General features: G+C 37.6%; 1 protein-coding gene across 4 annotated transcripts in view; it reads left to right on the forward strand.

Annotated features, from left to right (window-relative positions):
• The window catches only part of DLG2 (discs large MAGUK scaffold protein 2), a 1618243-nt gene that overhangs the window by 257051 nt on the left and 1337534 nt on the right, over positions 1–23658 (forward strand). For 2 of the 4 annotated variants that reach the window (XM_081155084.1, XM_081155073.1), the window contains exon 4: positions 8998–9093. In XM_081155084.1, coding sequence (XP_081011210.1) covers positions 8998–9093 — 96 coding nt within the window. Of the gene's footprint in view, positions 1–8997; positions 9094–22091; positions 22425–23658 lie in introns of those variants that run through there. The other 2 variants (XM_081155097.1, XM_081155077.1) reach the window with 1 other exon arrangement.

Below are 23658 nucleotides of genomic sequence, written 5' to 3' on the forward strand. Positions count from 1 at the left end.
TACCAATTTATATCCACTCCTGCTGTGAAGAATAATACGTCTTCTCCAAACCTTTGCTAACACTTCTTCGAATTTTATATTTTTGTAGGCTTGGTAAGTAAAGAGTATAATATTTGTATTTCATTAAATGTCTGGGCATACATTAATTAGCATTTTGTTATCCTCTTGACACTTGTCTCTCAGCAGAAGTATTCACAGATTTTTAAAAATATATATATATTATTTCAGAGAGAGAGGAAGGGAGAGGGAAGGAGTGATAGAAGCATCAACGATGAGAGAGAGTCGTTGATCGGCTGCCTCCTGCATGCCCACAACTGGGGATCGAGCCCAGAATCGAACTGAGATCTCCTCGTTCATGGGTCAATGCTCATCACTGAGCCACACTGGCCAGGCACTATTCACAGATTTTATTACAGGGTTCTATGGCCAGTTGTTCAGTGTCTGCCTTCTCAAGTAGGCAATCTTCAACTTAAAGATCGTGGCCCTGGCCCTGCTGGGCGTGGCTCAGCGGTTGAGCGTCGACCTAGGATCCAGGCGATCGGGGTTCGATTCCCGGTCAGGGCACATGCCCAGGCTGCGGGCTCGATCAATGACTCTCTCATCATTGATGTTTCTATCTCTCTCTCTCCATCTCCTTTCCTCTCTCTGAAATCAATAAAGATATATTTAAAAAAAAAAAAAAAAAGATTGTGGCCCTGTTTTATTCAACAGTGGTTCTTTTATGCTTGGCATAGACAGACTAGGTGGTCAGTGTGTATGTATATAGATATTGAATTGATAAATTAACAAATTCAGATGAAGAAATAGTTCTTAGGTTTTAAGTCCAGATTAGCTCTCATTCATTAACATTTTTCTCTCTGGTTTATCATCCCATGGTTCTGTTTTCCTTTATTCAAATCACTGGTAGAGTAAGATTTGATTTCTGTAATACAGAAGTCAACTTAGTTGACTTCGTTTTCCATGGTGTTTTTTCTTTTTCTTTCTTGCTTTTTATTTTTGGACTAATTCAATATTTATTAGAATTCCATTTTTATCTCCTCTATTAGGTGTTCCCCAGTTTGTAATATGTCCATTTTACTTACTGCTTTTAAGATTTTTTTTTGTTCATCTTTGGTTTCCATTAATTTGAATTTTGAATTTGATGTGCCTGAGTATAGCTTTCATTGTGTTTATCCTCTGTAGGATTTGTTGAGATTTTTGGATCTTTGGGTTTATGTTTTTCATCATATTTGGAAAGTTTCAGTTACTATCTCTTTAAATATTTTTCTACCCCAATCTTCTTTATATATTCTTCTTCTAGAACTTCAGTTATATATATGGGAGTGAGTTATTTTCTGTAGGTGTTTAATTGTATTTTAATTTCTCTCTATGATCATTTTTATTGCCTCATCTTCAGACTCACTGTTATTTTCTTTTGTAGTATCCAATCTACTGTTAAGCCATCCAATAATTTTTTTTTTTTAATTGTATATTGAATTTTTTAGGTCTTGAATTTCTGTTTGTTTTTTTTATATACTTTTATTTTGCTATTAATTTTCTCCTATATGTTCACTAATTATGTTCAACTTTTCTTTTAAATCCTTAAGCATATTTGTAATAGCTATTTTTAAATCTTCATTTGTTAATTCTAATGTTTATGGCATGTTTGGATCTGTTTGTGCTGATTTGACACCCCCTAGCCCCTGCTTGGTTATAGGTCACATTTTTATACTTCTTTGCATGGCTGGTAAATTTTGATTACATACTGAATAGTATGAATTCTTCATTTTGAGAATTTGGATTTTGTTGTCCACCTTTAAATACTGTTGAATTTTGTTGGGCAGGCAGTTAACTTACTGACAGGTGAATATAATACTTTCAACGTTTGTTTTTAAAGCTTTGCTATAGCAGGTCTGGAATACCCATTATTTTTAGTATAGGGTAACTCTATTCCTAAGGCATGGCTTTCCAGGTCCTCAATTTGAATTCCTGGAGTGTTGTGTATTTTCTCTCCTCTCTGACTGGTCAGATGGCTTATTTATCAGCTCTGTGCAACCTCTAAAATATCTCTTCAGCTTACAGGTCCCCAGAAACTGTTTTATGTCAGGCACTGAAGACTTTTTCTCTCTGTATGTGAAGCATTTTATTAAGCCAAAGTCTTAAGAGAAACCCTATGCAAGTTTCCAGAGCAACTTCTCCTCTGAGATTTCTCCTTTTGGTACCTTGCTCTACAAATTTCAGCTCCTTTGCAGTTCTAAATTTTGATCTTAAACTGCTTCAACTCAGAGAGGCCACTGTTACTTATTTGGCCTTTACTACTTCCTCAGTGCAGAAAGTACCTCCAGCCAGAAAGTCAGAGGAATTGTGTGGCTCTACTTATATGTTTCTGTCTTCTCAGGGAATTACAGTCTTGCATTGCTTGTTGTCCAGAATCTTAAGTGCTTCATATATTTTTTTCCTCCAGTTTATGATAGTTGGTCTTATCCAGTACCACATATTCTATTATGGCTGAACACAGGAGTCTTTGTTATTGTAAATCTTTAAAAAGTCTGGATAACTACAGTACAAGTATGCAAAAAATGACAGAGATTTCTATGAACTAATATAGAGTTATTTCCAAGATATATTGTTAAAGTAAAAAGAGCAAAGTGCCAAGGAATGCCTATCACATGCTATCTTTCATGTTAGGTGAAATAAAAACACACATATATATTTCTTTACTTGTGCAAGAGTCAAAATAGGAAGAATTGGTCAGATATTAGTTATTTAAAGAGGATGATTATATTGGAGTAAAAAGAATAGGAGAGTAACACTTCTATGACTATATCTTTTTGTATAGTTATCAAGACCGAGGCAAAGAAATAAAGTACAAGACGAGCCTAAAACATCTCACTCTGCCAGAAAGTAAGAAAGTGCTCAAGACCTGGCCAGTGTTGCTCAGCGGGTAGAGTGTCAACCTGGGCATTGAAGGGTCTCAGGTTCAATTCCTGGTCCAAGGCACATACCTGGGTTGCAGGTTGGATCCCAGCCCCAGTCGGGGCGTATGCAGGAGGCAATCCATATGTCTCTCTAACATTGATGTCTCTCCCTCTCTTTTCCTCTCTCTCCATCTCCCTCCTTCTCTTCCAGTCTCTCTTAAAAAAAACCAAAAAACAAAAAAACAATGGGAAAAAAAAGAAAGTGCTCAAAACTTAATGAAGCTAACACAGGGGCCAACTTGAAGGGAATCCCAATGGCAAATATGGGACAATTTGAGCAATAGATTATGATCCATACAATAAAATGAAAATCCATGAGTTTATATTGGTAAAATTATGTGAATTGATGAATAAACAGATGAAGAAGAGAAAGCTCTTCTTCTGCCAACTAACAAGCACAGAAGGAATGAAAGAATTGGGAAACTACCGCTGGCAACTCCCAGAGTAACAAGTTTCAACAAGAATGATTGATGAATGCTAAAATTAGTGAGTGAAGTAGGTGAAACAGGATTTAACCTACACTGGATTATCTTCTATTAGATTCTTACTAATTGCTCAGGGAAAATACTAACTTTACAGTGGAGAAACCTGGCAGAACCGCTTTAGCCAAGCAATTACAGGTAACAATGCCAGTCAGTGAGACAGACTAACAGCATGTGCACTGAGAAGCACACATTATCACTTCTGTGGTAAAGTCATGAAATATGTATAACCTGAATTTAATCATAAAGGGTATTAGTCAAACCCAAATTAAGAACATTTGACAAAATGTCTGTTCAGTACTCTTCAAATACCAAGGTTTTAAAAGACAAAGGAAGACTGAATTGTTCCAGATGAAAGAAAATTAAAAAAAGGTAAAAATCATGTAATAAGTGAACTTGTACCAAAATCTAATGACATTAGGAGGATAATTGGTAAAATCTGAATAAGCTTTATACATCAATGTTATTTTCTTGATTTTAATAATTGTGCTGTAGTTATTTATAATGTTAACATTTTGGAAATGTGTATGAGGGGAACATGGTATTCTTTGTCCTATTTTTGCAACATTTTCTTAGCCTGAAATTATTTCAAAACTGCATTTTAAAATTAAGAAAATAATATAAATATCATATAAGGCTAATATGTCTGTGTGATCTTAACTTTTTAAATATTTCTCCCATTTGGCTCCTCTACTACTTCCCTATTGTGTCTCCCCTCAACCCTTCTTTGGTTTCCTGTTTCCCATGAGATAATCTAAATTATTTGGTTTAAAGTCTAAGACACTCTTAAACTGGTTTCTGTGTATTACCTTTTCTATTTTATTTTTTAAAACTCCTTGCCTCATGGTTGATCAACATTAGATAAATGTAGTTCTCCAACTGCCTTTTTTTGCTTTATGGTCTCATGGCTCTGCCAATGTCCAACTTGTTTTCATGGCATTTTTTGTATGTTTCTGTATTTCAAACTTGAATTCAGATGATCAGTTTATAGAATTGTCTCACCTAATTCCCTCTAAGTTCCTTCAAGCTCTGGCAGAGTGTTATTGAAATGTTTGTTGAATTGATCCCTTTTTGAGTTTCCAGAGCACTTTGTCCCCACTTTTTATGATGCTCATAGCCTTCTACCTGATTTTACAGTGACGTTTGTATACATATTATTTTCTTTTTCACATTAATTTTGTTGTTTCTGTTGTTTATGGACCATGTGTAATAGAATTTGATGAATATTTGTTAAATCAATAAACAGGCTGAGGACCTTTCTTGAAAACTGATACTCTCTCCTCTTGAGCTCTTAGGGAATGCCTAGTTTGTTTCTCCCTTCTGCTTCTAAAGAAATCCTGAGGCCTTTATCCTCAAGGTATACATAATAATGGAGTTTTCTCTTTGCAAAAGGAAACAGTTATAGTTTAAATGCATCAGTTTGTAAAGCTGAGCTACAATCTACAAAGCAAGCAGCATGTTGTTTCCTATGACATGAAAAAGTATTCAACCTCATAGTCCTGTAGTGGGCAATGTTTCTTATATCTGAAGATATTACAAAGTGAAGTAAAACTAGGTGCTTTATAAATATAAAAGCTGGGAAATATTAACAGGATTGGATGACTCCAGAGTACAACTGGGGTATGCCTCTGGCTAATCTATCCAGTTCAGTCACAGAGGATGGGAGGGGTCAGTGCTTTCAGTGGCTGGTGTCACAGAGCAACTTTGACTTACTTTTGGGAGTTTATAAGGCTTTTGGTTCTTGACACAGATTTTGTGCACGATGCTCACCAATACTAACATTCATTTTCAAAGAAAAAAATTCCAGGTTTGAGCAAAATCGTCTGAATAAATAAACAAACAAATAAAATAAGTTAAAAAGACAAATAAAACTATAAAACACTTAAATCAGGTGAGTGCTTATTTATCTTACAAGAAGAGTTACAGATTTAAAAAACATTTGCTAAAGATTCTTTTAAGTAGAAAACTTTTCTATATATATATATAATATAATATATATAAATAAGATGGATCGATTTAAAGTAAAGTTGGTAAATATTTGTCAGGACATTGTGTAATGTAGAATACACCTGTGTGAACAGTGTAATTAAGTAATTTAGTAATTATGTATGCACATTTATTTTGTTCAGGCATGTGAAGGATACCAATTGCCTTCAAGGAGCTTAAAATCTACTTGAGTAGATAAGACAAAAATAATGCTAAATTCATTTTTCCTGTTGTTTATATTCTAAGTTATTCTATAAAAAAACAGTTGTATTAATCATTGTTAAGAATGTAAAGGAAAAGTATATATCCCTAGGGCATCAGACATGACAGCGCTCCATCTAACTGGAAAAACAGGATTAGTATAGTCTTTGTGGAGAAGGGAGGCATGTATATAGTCCTTAAAACATTGGGTAGTGACAGAAATGGGGTACCCAGGAGTAGATGTGGGTTCTGAAGAGGAAATGATTCCATTTAGATCAAACAGATTTGAGGTACCAATGTGATTTTTAGAGGCAATACAAGGAAGTAATTGAAAATGTAAGACTAGAAATAAGGGGACAGATTCTGTAGATTTGAGAGTCTTGGAGTGAGGGTCCAGGAAAGGAATCTTGGAAAAACAGCTGAGCTCAGGTGCTAAAAAGAGGAAGAAGAATTGAAAGGAAGAGCCATCAGTCACCCTAAAGATAGGGCGTCAACTGGAGAGATGCGCTTCCGAATGCAGAGATAACAGTTTCCAGGGGAGGAAGTAGTTAATGATGTTAAACGCTGGAAGGAAGGAAGAGGCAGCCAGCGGGGACCAGGAGAGCCTCGGTGAGTTTAGGAGGGTGGCCGCTATTCAGGGAAGAAATGGCAGCGCTCAGAGACTGAAAAGAAAGTCACAGGTCGGTATTCAGGGAGGAAATGGTCGGGTTCTGAGGCCGAAACTAGACTCACAGACTGGCTGCCCTACGCAGGCTCCAGCCTAAGCTTATATTTCGTTTGATCTACTCTGTGTTAGCTCATATGGTTTTTAAAAAATATATATACTTTTTTGTCAACATTTAAAATTCAAGGTAGTTCACATAAAAGTTCAGACTTGCAAATTCTCTTGAAAATTTTAAACATCTGGCGACGTTAGGTTTGGGTTTTTCATTGCAACAAAAATGCGTGGAAATGACTAGAGACTGCTCTTATTAGACAGGGCATGGGCTCTCGTTTTTTCCAAGGACCATCCATCTCTTCCTAAATATTTCTTGCACCTGGCTCACTTTACTTATTTTAAGCACTTGAAATCATTTGACGTTTTGACATATAGATGAGTGGCTTTCAAACTCGATGTGTCAAACTCACACAAGAAACACAGATCACAGTACCCCACTGTAGGCAGTTTCGAATTCTTGGGTTGAGGCCCAAGAATGTGTCTTTCTAACAAGTCTCCCCAGGTAATGATGATGCCGGTAGTTTGGGGACCACAATTTGAAAGGTTAAAGGGTAGGTGAGTGGTAAGGAAGTGGCGCAGGAGTTTCGCGCAGTGCTTATGCGCATAGACTTCACCCTCGGACAGAACTAGGTTCTGTTTTTTCTCCTAGGAAGTAAGGATGATAGTGCCCGCTTCGTAGGTTTCTGTTTCAATCTAAATGAAATGAATATAAACTATCTATCCATACCCTCCAACCACCTAGTTTATAATTTTTCATTAAACTATTCTTTATTGTTACTATTACAACTATTACGTCTTTCAAGAGTATTGATTCTGGGAAGAGGGTCAGAAGTAGATTGCTAGTTTGGGAGCAAGAGTAATCAAAAGTCTTTATTTTTACAAGAATAAAGTATAGAAGTGTAGAATAAAATTACTATTTCTGTGAGCCAAATTGACAGGATGCTAACAGTGGAAGGAGTAATGGCAGGGATATAAAAGCACAGAAAGCCAGTCCATTCCTGAGATCCAGGAAGCATACTGACCAGAGCTGTGCGAACAGCCTTGACTTCTGCCCCCGGAATGGAGGAACCACATCCATTTTCAGTTCTGCAGAGCTGGAACTGAGAACAAACAGAATCAACATCCCAGAGGACACACTTGGTTTCAGTTTAGCGAAACCATTAGTGAAGCAAGTCCAGGCATTTAGTGTAAACCTCTGTGAATTGAGGATCCCACTGAGCCCGGGGTTTGGCTTCAGGGGACTTGGGGTGGAGGCTGCCTCCCTTTGCCAGAGGTTCCAGTCAGCCTCTCTTACTCATAAAGGCTTTTGGTTCAGAGGACTCACTAACGTTGTGGCTGCAGACGTAGAGAGCGTGCCACGGCTTGCCGAGAGCTTCCAACATAGCCTGTTGATTTGGACCTCATTTTATGGATGCTGGTTTGTGCACTAGCTGACAATAAAGACCGAGTCAAACGTCCAAGTAAGACTGTATTTTCTCCAGTATTTAGAGTCCAGTATGGTACTGGACCTGTTTTTGAGGTTGAGACGAAAAAGCAGCAGTTTTTTCCTTGACAGCTAGAGAGAATTTGCCCAGATTGCCCCTCAATTCTGTCAGTTTATTTACCCACTCCTGCAGGCTGATCTTCTGACTCACCAACTAACGGGGCATCGTCAGTATAGTAACAACTTTGAACAACAGAAAGTAAAGCCACTCACACTAGGTCTTATGGCAGATTGCAGGGGAGCTCAGGTATTGAGGAAGCACTGTGAACTTACTGGAGGCCTCGCCGTGGGAATAAAAATTGGCCTTGGACCTTGAGTGCCAGTGGGGTAGAAAAAAGACGTTGGAAAGATAACATACTAAGTGCCATCAGCCAGTGCAATGGATTTAGGTAGTTCTAATGTTTGGAATAGCTGAGGCTATAGGATCCAGAAAATCATGACTCTGTCAGCACTCTGTCCTTGTCACTGTAACTGTCAAGAACTGTGAAGGGCCTAGGATTTTACTCTACTTGCAACCCAGTTTCATGGATGCTGTCAGAAGACTCCAAGGGCAAAGACAAATGGCTTTATTACTTGCAACAATAGCAGTAGCCAGAAGCATTTTCTTGAACCAGTTCCTCAAGCCCTGATTTTTACAGGACAATGCAATTGATACATTCAAACACAATGGAGTCTAACCCTCAGTTTAGGGAACACAAATCTTTTACAATGGTCAATGAGAAAACTTATTATTTCAATCATCCAACATTGTAGTCACACAAAGGTCCTCGAAAAGATAGTCCAGAACAAAGTCACTCAGTGCCTCTGCTGGTTCTGTGGGCTCCAGAGGGTACCGCAGAGTGGAGATTCCCGCAAGTGTGGAAACTTGCATAAAATGCCATCAACCCTTCTATCTTCCTCTTCCCATGAACCAAGTTCAGCTTTTACCAGATCATAAATTTACATTTGAATAATACAAGTTCACTCCCTGATGAAACGCTTTGAAATCTATAAACTTGCCCTTGAATAACTGTCTCATGTTATGTTTTCTCTTTGGGAGCAACATAAAAATGGGTTAAACAGTGTATTCATATTCTAAAACCGACACAAGTAATATGTAATAATATTCAGTTCTTAGACATTGTAATGTGCACGTAAAAATTTGAAAGACTTTTTTTTTTTTTTTTTTAGCTTACAGGTTGCAGTAGACCAAAGGAAAATGCTTCATGGATTGAACAGAATAAAGACAATCAGTGTTTTGGAAATGAAGCTGACAAGAAGACCAGTGTAAGTGTTTGAGTATTTTCTTTGTTTCTATGTTTAATGGGCAAGATATGTCTTGTTCTCTATGGGATATAACTTAACTTCTGGCTTTGGCCTGGTCAGCTTACAGGGTTCCCCTGCTACTGAGTTGACATTGTGTGTTATTTTGAGTGACTGTATGCTTTCCTTTTGAAACTTTTGTTTTCTGTATTTTGGTGTATATTCTTAAGCTGTTGGTGATCACATGACTTTTTGTAAGCTACTTCACTTCTCTCTTCTCTTATCTGGTTCGGGCCTTTTCCAGAAAAACTCTCACACTATGCTTTGGTGGTGGTTTTTAGGTCCTGCTTTTGTTTTCCGATTTGTTTGTTTGTTTGTTTTTTAATAGCTTCCCCTATGGAATCTGAAAACTACTTCAATCTTGCATCTTTAGTCATCTTGTGTACTTATTCAAGACAAGGAATCAAAGTCATCCACAGGTCAATGTAAAAGAGGCCATAGTTTTTTATATGACGAAACCAAGAGCTTGAGCTCGCGGAAACTGTATTTCCAAGTACAAGTATTTTACTAATTGGCAACCTCAGCTTTAATTTATTTCTGGTCAACTATCAGAAGGTAACCCTTTTTTACTATAGCTCAATGATATAAATTGGGGTTCCATTTTCCATTTTATTCATAAAGACACCAAGTTTAATTATGAAGACAATGTAAACAAATCACAGGAATTATTTTTATGAACATGGAGTAAGCATTTAAAGCAGACATAAAACTCTTTTGAGAGATTATTTCATAAAAATCGAATTTATTGAGGCTTCTTGAAAGATACCTTCAATGATGTTTCTTCTTGTCTTTCTTCTAAGTCTAGGAAGTAGAGACAGTCTTCCTTATGACCCCATAGGCCTTCAAATTGCTTTCAAATATAGGGTGATGTATCTACTAATATTCAATGAGTGGGAAATCTCAGTAAAGAAACAGTTTATCTGTTGATTATCACTTATAATCTGGACTGATTTTCTGGCATTGTCAATTGATTGAGCCTCCTAGTGTTGACTTGGCCTTGGGATTTGGAGAAAGTTCTGAGTCAGTCCCAATTATGAATTTAGATCATTGCTGTGAGGAATTTAGTTAAAATAAGAAAGGTTGTATGGTGAATTGCCTCTCCCTTTATAAAGAAACCATGGAACCTAGAGCCAAATTGAACTTGAGAACAGTTTATAGAATATATTGATAAAAGACTGTATTTTCCTTTGCTGAAAAATGATTTTGTTTAACATAGAAGGTGTTATTTAAACTATTTGAGACTATTATAATAAACTAAATGTGCTTCCAGGAAGAAAGTCATCTAATTTGGCAGTGGCATTGTTTTTCTCCAAAAGGGGAGAAGGAGGGTGAACATCCATACGGGACTCATGACTACTTAGAAAACAAAATTTTAGACTTTTTATCTGTCCAAGAGAGTATTTGTATTTTTGCTTCCTGAAAATGAAGTCATCAAGCCTTAGTAGGATACAAATGTGCCAACTTGTCAAGCAGCTAAATTAAATAAGTGCTGGCAAATATATTAGAAAACTTTTGTGTATTTATCATGGGAAAACATATTGCTATCCTATGCTATTTAAATTCTAAATGCTTTGGTTTCTTTATCTTTGTAGTTCTGAGATTTTAATGAGATCCTGACTATGAACATGTTTGGTACTACCTGGCAAATAGTAGATTTTCAATTCACTGAAATTAATTGTAAGTCTTACATTTATTTTATTGAAGTGGTGGACTCTATTACAGATAGTTCTGAGGGTTTCCTTGGGTTTCTGCCTGTATTACATTACTGAGTCTAACATTCTTTTGCCTGGAAACCACTTGGTCAAGAAGAGGCTCCTGCCTTACTGATTTCTACTTGTCACTGTTTAAAATAAGCTCTGGTTGAACTGAAATAAGCATCAGTGAGACTGTCTTAATTATCTTAAGAAAAAATGTAATTATATGACAAGCAAAAGAATAGTCATGATTAGTGTATGAACATCATATGTTATTGTAATTGTTTAGTTCATAGACTACTCTTCAAGGATTGTTGATAGTGAACACCAATTTGGAAATCACAATTGTGTAAATCTGTTAAATATGACCCTAGACTTTGGTTTCTTCATTTTCAGAATTAGGGTATTAGATCAGATTATTCCTAAGGGATCTTCCAGATCTTAAGTCTAATCATTCTATGACAGTAATTGCAGACAATAAATTATATTGCATAAATAGAGGACCCACTGATATTAAAGTATTTTAGGCAGCAATAGGTAATGAGACCCACACAAATGTAGACTTAGGTGACATATATCTAGAACAACAAATAGGAATTAGGTTGAGAAAATTTAGACAACCCAATGTATAGGGTCTTGAAGTGTGGTCCCTCCACCATCTAGCAGCATTAGCATCCTCTGGGAACTTGTTAGAAAAGTAAACTTGAACTTCACCCCAGACCAACTAAGTCAGATGTGCTGGGGGTGAGACCTAGACATCTGTGTTGTAATGAGCCTTCCAAGTGATTCTCAAGTACTGTATGCTAAAATCTGAGAACAGCTGCCATGTGTAATAAACCTCCAGACTTTCTCTGGGGAGTTCACTCACCATCTTTCCTGACACATACTTTAAACAAGTCAATTTAGGGAAGGCCCAGAAAGTGATTTGAGGATTCATAAGTCAATTAAGACAGAATAAATTGTGTCATACTGACTCTTTAGGTTTCTTATTTGCATTTCTTGTTTGTTCACTGATCTGCCCAAAAAACTTTGAGGGCTGATTTTCTAACATCCTTCAGAAATGTGTGTTAGTGTTCTAAATTGCTCTCTATTCTTGCTTAGTTGCCCACTTTTGGCTATAACTTAATTTATAACGTCTCCTGGAAGCTATTTAGTCAGGTGGGAGATACCTTCCTTAAAGGATTTAATCCATAGAAATCAGAATCAGACATGACTGTCAGTTGCATTCCTTATCTGTGTCCAGCAGGGAAATTTTCCCACTTCTTTTTAAAAAAAAAACAGCAAGAACTTTTAGACTAATTTCACTATGTTTGGAGATGCTTTTCCCATCACTGAGACTTAGACAACTGATTTCTGCTGCTTACACTGCAGTGTATTCAACTGAAGACTTCATCTTGCTCTGGTTTAAGGGCTTAAGGGAATCATGGTGTTGCCACTTTGTCATATGATGTGGAAAGTCCTGAAGTTACAAAGGGAAATACAGTTTGCAAAATTTGTTGTAGATACATTTTCCAGAACTGATGAAATCATGTAAATCCAGTGAGAAAATTAAAATTGGAAAAATTAAAATAAAATAAAGATACCATTGAGAATTTTAGACTTTTATTGATGAAGAAAGATTTGTTAATGTGGTTTATTCATTTTTTATTAAATTTATTGGGATGACATTGGTTAGTAATATTATATAGGTTTCAAGTGTACAATTCTGTAATACATCATCTGTATATTGCATTGTGTGTTCACCACCCAAAGTCAAATCTCATTTCATCACCATGTAGTTGACCCCCTTTATTCCTTTATTACCTCCTCCCCACCTACCCTTCCCTCTGGTAACCACCATATTGTTGTCTGTGTCTGTGAGTTTTTATTTGCTTGTTTGCTCATTTGTTGCTTTCAGTTGTATATCCCACATATGAGTGAAAGCATACGGTTCTTGACTTTTTCTGCCTGACTTATTTCAGTTAGCGTGATATTCTCAAGCTCCACCCATATTGTCGTAAATGGCAGTATTTCATCTTTTCTTATGGCTGTGTAGTATTCCATTGTATATATGTACCAAATCTTCTTTATCCCATCCTCTATTGGAGGACACTTTGGTTGTTTCCATGTCTTGGCCACTGTGAATAGTGCTGCAATGAACATAGAGGTGCATATATCATTATGAATAAATGTTTTCAAGTTTGGGGGGTAGATACCCAGAAGAGGGGTTATTGGGATATATGGTAACTCTATTCTTGATTTTTTGAGGAGGCTCCAGACTATTTTCCATAGTGGCTATACCAGTTTAAATTCCCACCAGCAGTGAATGGGGGCTCCTTTTTCTCTACAATCTCTCCATCACCTGTTATTACTTGTCTTGCTGATAACAGCCATTCTTACGGGGGTGAGGGGATATCTCATTGTAGTTTTGATTTGCATTTTCCTAATAGCTAGTGAAGTTGAGCATCTTTTCATATATCTATTGACCATCTGTACATCTTCTTGAGAAAAGTGTCCTCTACCCATTTTTAATTGGATTGTTTGTTTTGTTGTTGAGTTGTATGAATTCTTTATATATTTTGGATATTAACCTCTTATCAGAGGTGATGTTTGCAAATATCTTCTCCCATTTGTTTGATTGCCTTTTAGTTTTGTTGATGGTTTCTTTTGCTGTGCAGAAGCTTTTTAGTTTGATACAGCTCCATTCATTTATTTTTACTGCTTTAGTCTTTGAGGTGAAATTTATAAAATTTTCTCTAAGTCCAAGGTCCCTAAGTTTACTACCTATGTTTTCTTCTATGCACTTTACTGTTTCAGGTCTTATATTTAGGTCTTTAATCCATTTTGGGTTAATTTTTGTATACGGTGACAAATAGCAGCCTAGTTTCATCCTTTTGCATGTGGCTTTCCAATTTTACCAGTACTGTGCCATTTATTGAAGAGGCTTTTTTTTTTTTTTTCTTTTCTCCTTTGTATGTTTTTGGCTCCTTTGTCAAAAATTTCTTGCCTGTATACATGTGAGCTTATTTCTGGCTCTTAATTCTGTTTCATTGGTTTCTGTGTCTGTTTCCTTCATTTTAATTTTATTCCTATTATTTCCTTTGAATGATTTTAAATAATCCTTTTAGAAGGTATGTTCAGTGTTTAATAATGAGGATTTTTAATCAGATCAGAGAGAGAGGAAGGAACTTAAAGAATTGAAAGGACTTGGTAACTATGTAGATTGAAAATTGGGTGGTGTCAGAAAGAAAAAGGGGGATATTTAGATCGACTAATAGATAAATAGGGTGACTTCAATTTTAACATCTTAAATCTGAGGTAATAGTGGAACAGCTAAGAAAAAATATTTAGAGAAGAGTTAAACATACTGGTTGAGAACCAAGTGTGATATCAAAAGCAAGACAGTGTGATAGAGTGGAAAGAGCAAAAAGTCCACAGTCAGAGACCAGAGTTTTATCTTGGCTCTACCATTAATTATTCATGTGACCTTCAGCAGATTAGATTAAATAGACCTCTATTTTTATTTGTAAAGTGTAGATAGCACCTATTGTGCCTGTCCTATGAGGGTGCAGTAAGAATCAAATGAAATAATTATACGTGAAAGGACTGACAGCTAAATGCTCTGGTTATTGAATACATCCAGAAACATAAGAATACCTCCAAAATGCATCTTAAAAAACATTTCAAGTTTTAGAGAGTATTTTAGTTGCTGGTATTTTAAATCTAAGAAGAAAATAGATGCTAGTTAATTGTATGAATTAGAACTGATTGGTAAAGGGACTGAGTAGAAACTACACAAATACCACAAAGGATGGGGAAGAAAGTTAGGTCTCTCAGCAAGAACAGAGAGGGAACCAGGTGGATAACAGAAACCAGACGAAACATGTCAGACTGGAAAGGAAGCCTGGCGTAGGAGTGAGTCATAATTGGAAGCCAGAGAACTTGGGTTACTGTCTTTCTACTCTCACTATCTGAGTGTTCTTGGGCAAATCACTGGGCCTATCTGGGCCTCAGTTTCCTAATAAAGTGAAGGGCTTTGATTAGATTATTTATGGGTCTTTTTAAGTTATAACACATTTGTTACACTTTGATAGAATAGGGAAATTAGTTATTTTAGGGAATTTCAACACCATCCTTAGTTTTTTCCAGACTAAAATGTATCTATTAATGTACTCAAACACCTGCACCTTCTAATTAAGAATAATTTTGCAGTTCGGCTCTATTTCTCTGTTTACTCTCCTTACCAATATTTATAAGAAAGTTTTTTCCCTTAATGCCACTCAGCCATGAGAAAGAAAGTTGTTATGTTTGTTTGTTTTATGGAATGAGAGTAGAAGGAGGATTCCTTTGCCTTTCTGTGTGTATATTAGATACTGTCCATGGTCCTTATCTTATAAGTGATGGTTCTGAGTTTATCTTCCTGGGAAACTCATTAAAAAATACCACAGAATCAGAGGATTAAAGTTCTTTTTAATGGTAATCAAGGCAGTGATTTTCCGTTTTAAATTTCTTCTACTGCTGCTTGCTAATGGGGAACCCGTCATCAGCTAGAGAGCCTCTAGTTATGGGATATTTACCATCTTACCACCTCCCAAGGTAGCTCATTCTATCTGGGCAAGTTATTCTTTTTATTACACTCATAATGTACAAGCTATTTTAGCATCGAGTATATTTTCTATTTTCCAGTGTCAGTGAAAGTAAAGTGGCAAACTTCTAAGTTTCTGAAATTAATGGGGGAGTAATCTTTTCTTCTTGATGGAATAGAACTCTGGCTAATTCAGTTTACTAATTTTAACCATGAATGTAATTACTTCTCATTTCCAGGTTGATGACGATATCGTGTTTTGTCTTTAGGCATATTGTAGTGCCTCAAGGTCAGTCTTCTGTCTATTAAAGATAAATGACTGGGACTTTTAAAATTAGCATTGCAGGCAATCAGGTTTTTGTGTTACCAACTCTGACATATTCATAAAACTATTTTTAATTAGTCAGTTTAAATATCAATTCATTTATTTAATAGCTGTCTCTAAAGTGACACAAATACTCCAGAAATGGGACTCTGGTCATTTGATGTATCTGTATTTAGGGACCTGGGTTTTACATATGTTTGAAAGGAGTGAAGTACACTTTGTTCAGATATGAAACACTTAGAACCAAACATTTGAAGTTTATAGTATTCATTGGATTAATGAGTTCAATGTCTTTGAAAGTGTATCATATCACCATGATAACAAAGATGGGATGGGACTTAGAGTAAGATGATCAGGGTTCACCCACCCAGTTAACTGAGTGCCCACCATGCCCTGGTTTACTAACTCAGTAGCTGTTTAAGTTTGGGCGGGTCAACTTTTCTGAGCCTCAGTTTTCTCACCTCTAATATTATACTTGTGTCGCTGGCTGTGGATACTTAATGATAGCATGCATGTGAATGTGCCTGATCCCATCCTGCTCAATAAATTAATGCTGAATTTGAAAACTATTTTATATATTTGTAAATACGGTGTGAAAATCACATCTTTAAGCTCTATTAAAAGTGAGACTGAAAATTTCATGTTGAGATCTTGATTCTAACCCTTTTTTAAAAAAAGAGAGATTTGTTGTGCATCTTACTCATTTCTTCAAAAAAGTATACAGCATCTGCTGTGTTCTGGGCACTGTTCTAAACACTGGTGATGCAGCCATGGGCAAAACAGACAAGCTTTTTGCTCTTAAGAATAAATTTCAAATAGAGGATAGAGCAAGGTATGAGTGAAAAAGAATTTTAAATTGTGATAATTGCTATGAAGGAAGTAAACAGGATTGTGTAATGGAGAATGATGGCGGGGAATCTAATTTAATTAAGGAGGGCAGTTGGGGAAGGTCTTACTGAAGCAGTGGCAAACAAGCAGGGAAAAGAATGGTGAGACGGAGCCCGCTGTGTGAAGATCCAGGGGGAGAGAGCTTCTGGCAGAGGGGACAACAGATTCAAGGCGCTGACAAAGAATGGGGAGCGTTAAATACTGCATTTGAGGAACAGAGAGCATGCCAGTGGGATGGGTGTAAGGAGCTGGAGTGTGGGGAGGGCATTTAGCAATACCACTGAGATCATTTATATTAGCATGAAAGCAAAATTGTATTTAAGACCATAAACCTTTTTAGATTTGAGGCCAGTGCACAACTATTTGAATTTCTGGACTCTATTCAACGTGTAGCAAAGTAGAACACTGGGAAAAAAATGAGCCTTATAAAGAATATACTTCATGTCCAGAAAAGCTTATATAAACTTTGATTTGTTAAGGAAACAGAATTTTTATCAAATGTCTTCATCATTTATAGTTTACTACCTATAATTATCAAAATCTCAGAAGTTTTTTTTAAGATTATAATGATTATGTGTGTTACATGTTTCTCAATTGTCTATGTTCCAATTCATGTGAGCAAAACTGACATGCAGTTCTGATCTATACAATTAAAAACCATCATGAGAAAGTAGGTAAAAAGTGAACATTTACTGGTTTTTGTAGCAAGTTTTGACTCCCTCAGAAAAATTTAATTTAATTTTTGTGTGTGTCTTACAAAGAAACGCATACATTTAACATGTACAGAATACATAGGCTCCTGCCTTTCATGGATCTTTTTACAAGATCAAGCACTATCTAGATATTTTTTTCATTATGGAAACTCTCTGGAAAAGTCAGATCTTTTCTAGTTGATCCTAATTTCCTATTTTCCTCTGGAGACTTTGGAAATGAGGGCAGGCATTTTGCCATGACCTGCCAGCAGTCTATTTATTTTACAAAGGTAACAAGCTTTGCAGATGTCATCCTGCGTCTGCTGTCTTGGGTCTCCGTTGTGAAAGACAGATGGGGATGGGAGTACACATGGGTGGATTTCTTCGGTTCTTTCCCTTGGAGGTGATCTTGCTAATGTGGGCCCATTCCTTCTGAGTTGCTCCCAAGGCCCTTATGAGCTATGAAGGCCTCAGTGTAGGAGCCCAGAGGAGTGCCTGTTTTTATAGGTGGATCCCAAGTACTTTGTAATTAGTCTGCATGGAGTCCAGGCTACCTTTGCCTGGGGAGGGCCTTTTGGATGTCTCTGTGCCACAGTCTTGAGTTGGACCCAGGAGTTTGAGGCATAAGATGGAAAGCACATGGACTTTGCATGGTGGGTTGGAGTCACCTAGGTGTTGTGTCATCCAGGGCCAACCCTCCAATCTCAGGGAGCTTCAGTTTCCTCATCTATAAAATGGGGATTATATTTCCTTTCTGAGGGGTGTTGTGATTATCAGAGATAATGTTTTAAGTATCTGCCACAGTACTTCGGGTAATAGTCATTTAATAAATTACTGCTATTATTAATAAAAGTGTTTGTATTTATTACTGTTTTTCTATCACCAGGGAAAACACTGAGTTCAGCAGCAAGCACTTCAGCTGGAAACTGCACTTTTCTATTACAGATCAGATTGTTCCAGTCACCTGCTCCCATTAGACTGGATTCGCCAACCAAAATATCTGTGGTTGCAAATATTTTCAGCCACATGCACCAATCTATTTCTTTCTTAAATATATATTTAAGTATATACCATATATATAATAGTTACTATATGCATATCTCATTCTCATAGGGACAGAGGATGCATATCACGAGTTTTTTTAAAATCTTCTATCAAGAAAAATAGATGGCATAACTGACACTCTGATCATTCTTTCATTCCAAAAATATCAATTTGTACCTCCTAAATCCAGGTACTATGCTACATGCCAGAGGTCTGCATTATATCTGCCCTTGTGGGACTTGAATCTCGGAGAAAAAGCAGAGGATGTATTTCACTCTAGAGATATTTTTTCCTGTTGGAAACAAACAAAATAAAAGTAATACCTTTAAGTGGCTAAGGCACAGGTTTAGTACAAGTAATTTACAATAGTAATTTTTCTGATATCAAAATCCCAATGGTAGATTTTACTATGAATCAATAGGTTCCTGGCTTCATATCATTAACCTTAAGCAGTATCAAGAAAAAGAGTTTGCACGCTGTGGCTTTATATCTTGCCAAATACTTCTTGTAAAATCACAGGCCCAATTGAGCTCAATGACTGTAAAAAAATGCTTCAAGCTGATGCCTTGCTAATTTTAAAAATGAAAGAATACTTCCCTTGAGGTGAAGGAGTGGATTATCTTCCATCATCCTTCTATCTGAGGAAAACCAGTGGAAGGCAAGGTACACAAAAGGCAGAAAGCTGCATCCTATGTGGGGCTATACTTTAAAATGTTAACTATTTACTTTTATCTGAATATACAAAGATTATCCAGTTCATCATTGGATACAACCTAATGATTATTGGACATGTAGATTCTACAGGCTTTTACAGCACATTTGTGCTCATTTACTATTATATGAATGATGCTTTCTTTTTTCCTCCAGCCGGGACTGCATGTTCAGTTTGTAAGATGTCTGCTCTAAAGTACTTTGATTTAATGAAAGCCCTTTGGATATGTTCATTCATGTAAGCTGGCTGTAGAAAGATGAAAGATATTGATTGATTTGCTTATTTTTCAAATATGCTAGAGTGCACAGAATTCTTCTTTCTCACAGCTTCCAGCTGACTCCTATGGGTCCTTCTCAACTCAGGATTCCTCTCTAGAAGGCCTTCCCTGACCACTCTGTTCTGGCTTCTAATGCCTCTGCTTTGTTGTCTCAGACACCCCAAGTGCTTGCTGTACTGTACTATAGTTGTTGATTCATTTGTGGGTGGGGATTCTGCTAGCTTGGGCTCACCCTTGTGTCCTCATGTAAGTATATCCTCAAGAATATTTACTGAATGAATGAGATACTAGACTAGGTAATGGGAATATAGAGGCAAAACTGCCTGTAAGGAGCTTACAGCCTGGTAAGGATACAAACATTAATAAAAAAAATTATGTAGTGAGCCCTCAACAAACATGTGTTGGATGAATGACTTAGGGAGCTATGCTAGATGAGTCGCCTTTCATTTCCTCAGGTCTTTATAGTTTACAAAGTGCTTTCATCTGTGATCAGCCAGGGTCAGAAGACTAATCAGGCTCCCTCTGCCAGTTTGCTCATAGTTTAGCTCTCTCTACTCTAGGATATAGGAACGTAGTTCCAAAGCTATTTTTCTGTGAAGGACACCTTATAAAATATCCATTTACTCTGCTACCCAATTTACTGCTTCTTTCTTTCTAATCTCTGACTGTCTTTGTTCTGATAATGACTATCCAAGCTCTGGACTTGCAATAACTTATTTGTCCTTGGGAAGTCATTTAAACTTTCAAGATGGTGAGAAAATTACAAGTGCTTTGTCAACTTTGTGCTATAGCAGCATAAAGCCTAATTAATTTAAAGATGGATACGACAATCAGCATCAATTTTATGTTAGGTGCTTTAGTTGTGCTCAAGATGTATTCTGATACCTGGGAATGCTCAAGGACATGATTTATCCATACTCATGAGACAAGCTTAGGAAGTATTAAATTAAATTATTATGATATACAATAAATAAGGAGGTGAACAGGCAAAGTGATGCTTCTTTGACCTTCTCATAGTACTGAACCATAGGACAGTTGCCTAACTGAACGGACCATAGCGTGGGTTTTTTTTTGTGTGTGTTGCTTAACTTGAAAATTATCTGAACTTTATTATACCAGTAGGATAACAGTTAAGAGGAAATTATTTTTTATCTATAAATAACTTTTGAGCCACGTTTTTCCCTTGTAACACATATTTAATTTGCTATGAATGTCTTTATTTCTTAAATCTTTAGAAACAAAGCTCTCATTATGGTAAAATAATGCCATGTCAGTTTCTGAGACACACCTATTTAGCAATCAGGCGGATATTGAGGTTAGAACCTAGACAATTCATGAGAAGTAGAAGAGTTTTACATGGCTGTCCTTTTAAAAAAAATGTTTATTGTAGAAAATACTTTGGGTGGGGAATAGTTCTACTAGAATCTTAAAGAGCTAACAGAAAGTGTAGGTCCTCGGACATCTCTTTTTTTTAAAAAATTTTATTTATTTTTATTTATTGATTTGAGAAAGAGACAGAGAGAGAGAGAGAAAGAGAAACATCGATTTGTTGTTCCACTTATTTATGCATTATTGCTTGCTTCTTGTATGTGCCCTACTGGAGATCAAACCTGCAACCTTGGTGTATCAGGACGACACAAACCAACTGAGCTACCCGGCCAGGGCAGACATTTCTTCTGAATGTTGTCAGGGGTCCACTTGACTGTTTTCTTCCTAGTGAACAGAACACACTGATTTCCCATTTTTATTGGTCAGGCGGTGCTTTTCATGGTGCCATTCATTTCTCCCTCTCTCATCCCCCCTTCTCTCTGCACCCCTGTTTTTTTCTGTGTATCCGTTTTAGTCTGTCTCTGCCTCTGTGTCTAAGACGATGGAAAGCAAGTATGTTATTATCTAGAGTGATGCTTGTCAAGCCCCTCAAAGGCAGTTTACGTAGCAATTTCCCCGGAAGAAAGGGAGGGATTTGGGGGAAGGGGGAAGGTTAATCGTTTGGCTGGTAAAATGCTGCAGAGGGAACACAGCGCTCTGCCCACGTAATAAGTGCCTGCAGGCAGCCAGTGAGGAGAGAAAAGTTTGGGAAAGAACTCAGTTTTTTTTTGTCTCTCTGGATGTGGAACTTTTGTAAAACACTTTGGAACCTCCTCCCACCCTAATTTTACAATATACCCTTTTGTCTGAACATACAGGTCGTTTGTGTACTGGCGTGCGTCACAGACCACACAGATAGGTACACAAATAAAAGAAGAAAGCTAACGTTTCTGAGTTCGACCTCCAAAGACATAGGGTCTTGTGTGTGTGTGTTTTTTTGTGTGTGTTTTTTTTTTTTTTAAATGAAAGTCCCTGGCCCGGGTTTTCTTTATCCAGCTGTTAGTCATTTGTAAGAAGCTGCCCTTTTAATGCAAGCGAGCTGAGGCTGATGCGTGCGGCACCGCGCGCCCCGCAGCCTTCCAGCCCTGCCCCTCCATTCATTTAGACGCCCGGGAATCAGGCTCGTGAGAAAATTGCTTTTTATTACCCACAGCCCCTGTTCTGGCAGCCGCGCCACGGCCCTGTGATTGATGGGCCGGGGAGTTTTTTGTGCTGTGCTTGCTCAGAGTTGTTGGTAGGAAAGGGGAAGGCAGCCAAGGGGGGACCGGCGCGGAGAGCTCCCGGGTGCGCCCCGGCAGCGGATCGGCGCCGAGAGCGGAGCGAGCTGGACGGTGCTCCCCGCGCCCCAGGAGCGCTGGCCGCCCGGGGGGCCGACGGCGCGGGGCGCGCGGGGCGCGCGGGGCGCGCGGGGCTGCTGCCCCCCCGGGGGCCGCTCGGACCCGCGCAGCGGAGCCCGGACAGCGACCTGCAAGTTTGGCCTTTGCTGATTTCGAGGGGATTTTCCGGTGCCTCGGAGAGCCCTGCTCGCCTTGAGCTGTATGGAGGAGGGCTCGACTTTCCCACGAGGGGCCCCCTTGGGACAGCCGCCCGCGCTGCATGCAGGCGCGGCCGCTCCGCGCGCGATCCACCAGGAGGCTGGGCTCACCTTGGCTGAGTCGCGGGTGTGACTTCCACGCGCTGAGTCCTGTGTAGGGATCCAGGATGGATTGCCTGTGCATTGTCACCACCAAGGTAGGACAGGAACCAGGGCTGTCGTGGGCAGCATTTTCCGGTTATCATTCTGGTCCTGTAATTAAACAGCTCTGGCAGGTGCTGCCAGTTCCTGGGATAGCATGATTAGTATAATTTACTTTGCTGGGTATTTTGTTTCCCAGAAGGGCCTCAGGGTCCTGTCTTTATTTCATTTCAACTTCTTAAACTGGTATTGTGTGTTTGTGCAAAGGGAAGGAGGATTTGCCTGTGGTTTTAGGGCAGGATTCGCGTTTGCGTCTGTTTATAGCTCGATATTAACAGATCTATAGTAGTAGTGTAGCTTACACATCGTTTTAAGGTAACATCAGGGTAGTCTCGCGGAGGGTGATAATTAGCTTTTCATTTAAAAACCCTATCTTCTATGCTTGAAGAAGCCAATCAGCTTTACGGTGGCTTGACATATTGTTTCTGATTGGAGAATTCTGATATTCTGCATTTTAGTAATTTTTTTAAAGGAAAAAAATATTTAGGTCCTGATTTGAAACAAACAATATTTAATGTTGAACTGATTCTCTCTATTTTGACTTGGAGCAAATTATATGCATTATCAGAAATAGAAGTAAAAGTGGGAATGGAATAAAATCAGTAGGTAATACTTTATGTGTTTACTGAAAATAGCTAAAAATTTCAAACACATTTTACTTTATTCTGTGTCAGTTCTAAGTAACATATTTAAATTTCATAAACACTGGTTATTTGAATAGAAATTACTATTATTTTTAGAAAAAACTAATTAAAACACACTTATTCTTTAGCTCCCTTTTGATTTTGCATGTAAGCATACCATGAATTCATTTGAGCTTTATCTTTTAGGATCTCACATTGATTGGACACCCATTAAACATGACAAAATCAATAGCTTAGTGCATGAGACTCATTAAGTGTAGATTTCCCACTGTGATCTCCTTTCACTACTAAAGAAAAGATTATTTAATTTTGAAGCCACAAACCAAGTTCCCCCTAGTATGACCTTAAATATTTTACTTTAACAGATTATATTTCATAAAATGTTAATGGGCATCTTCCCATAGGGCCTAGCATCACATGGCAGCTTCCATTGATGTTAATGGATTTGAAACCTAAAAACTTCTAGTTGGGTTAGTTGACCAGACTTCAAAAGTTAGATGAATACTTTATTTTAATTCTAAAACTTACCGAGCATCTTACTCAGGTTTTCCAGGTAAAGCAGTAAAAATTGATTAAAATAAGTTTT

This window comes from Miniopterus schreibersii (genome assembly GCF_964146895.1).
Source record: "Miniopterus schreibersii genome assembly, chromosome: 12".
In the NCBI taxonomy this organism is placed as follows: Eukaryota; Metazoa; Chordata; class Mammalia; order Chiroptera; family Miniopteridae; genus Miniopterus; species Miniopterus schreibersii.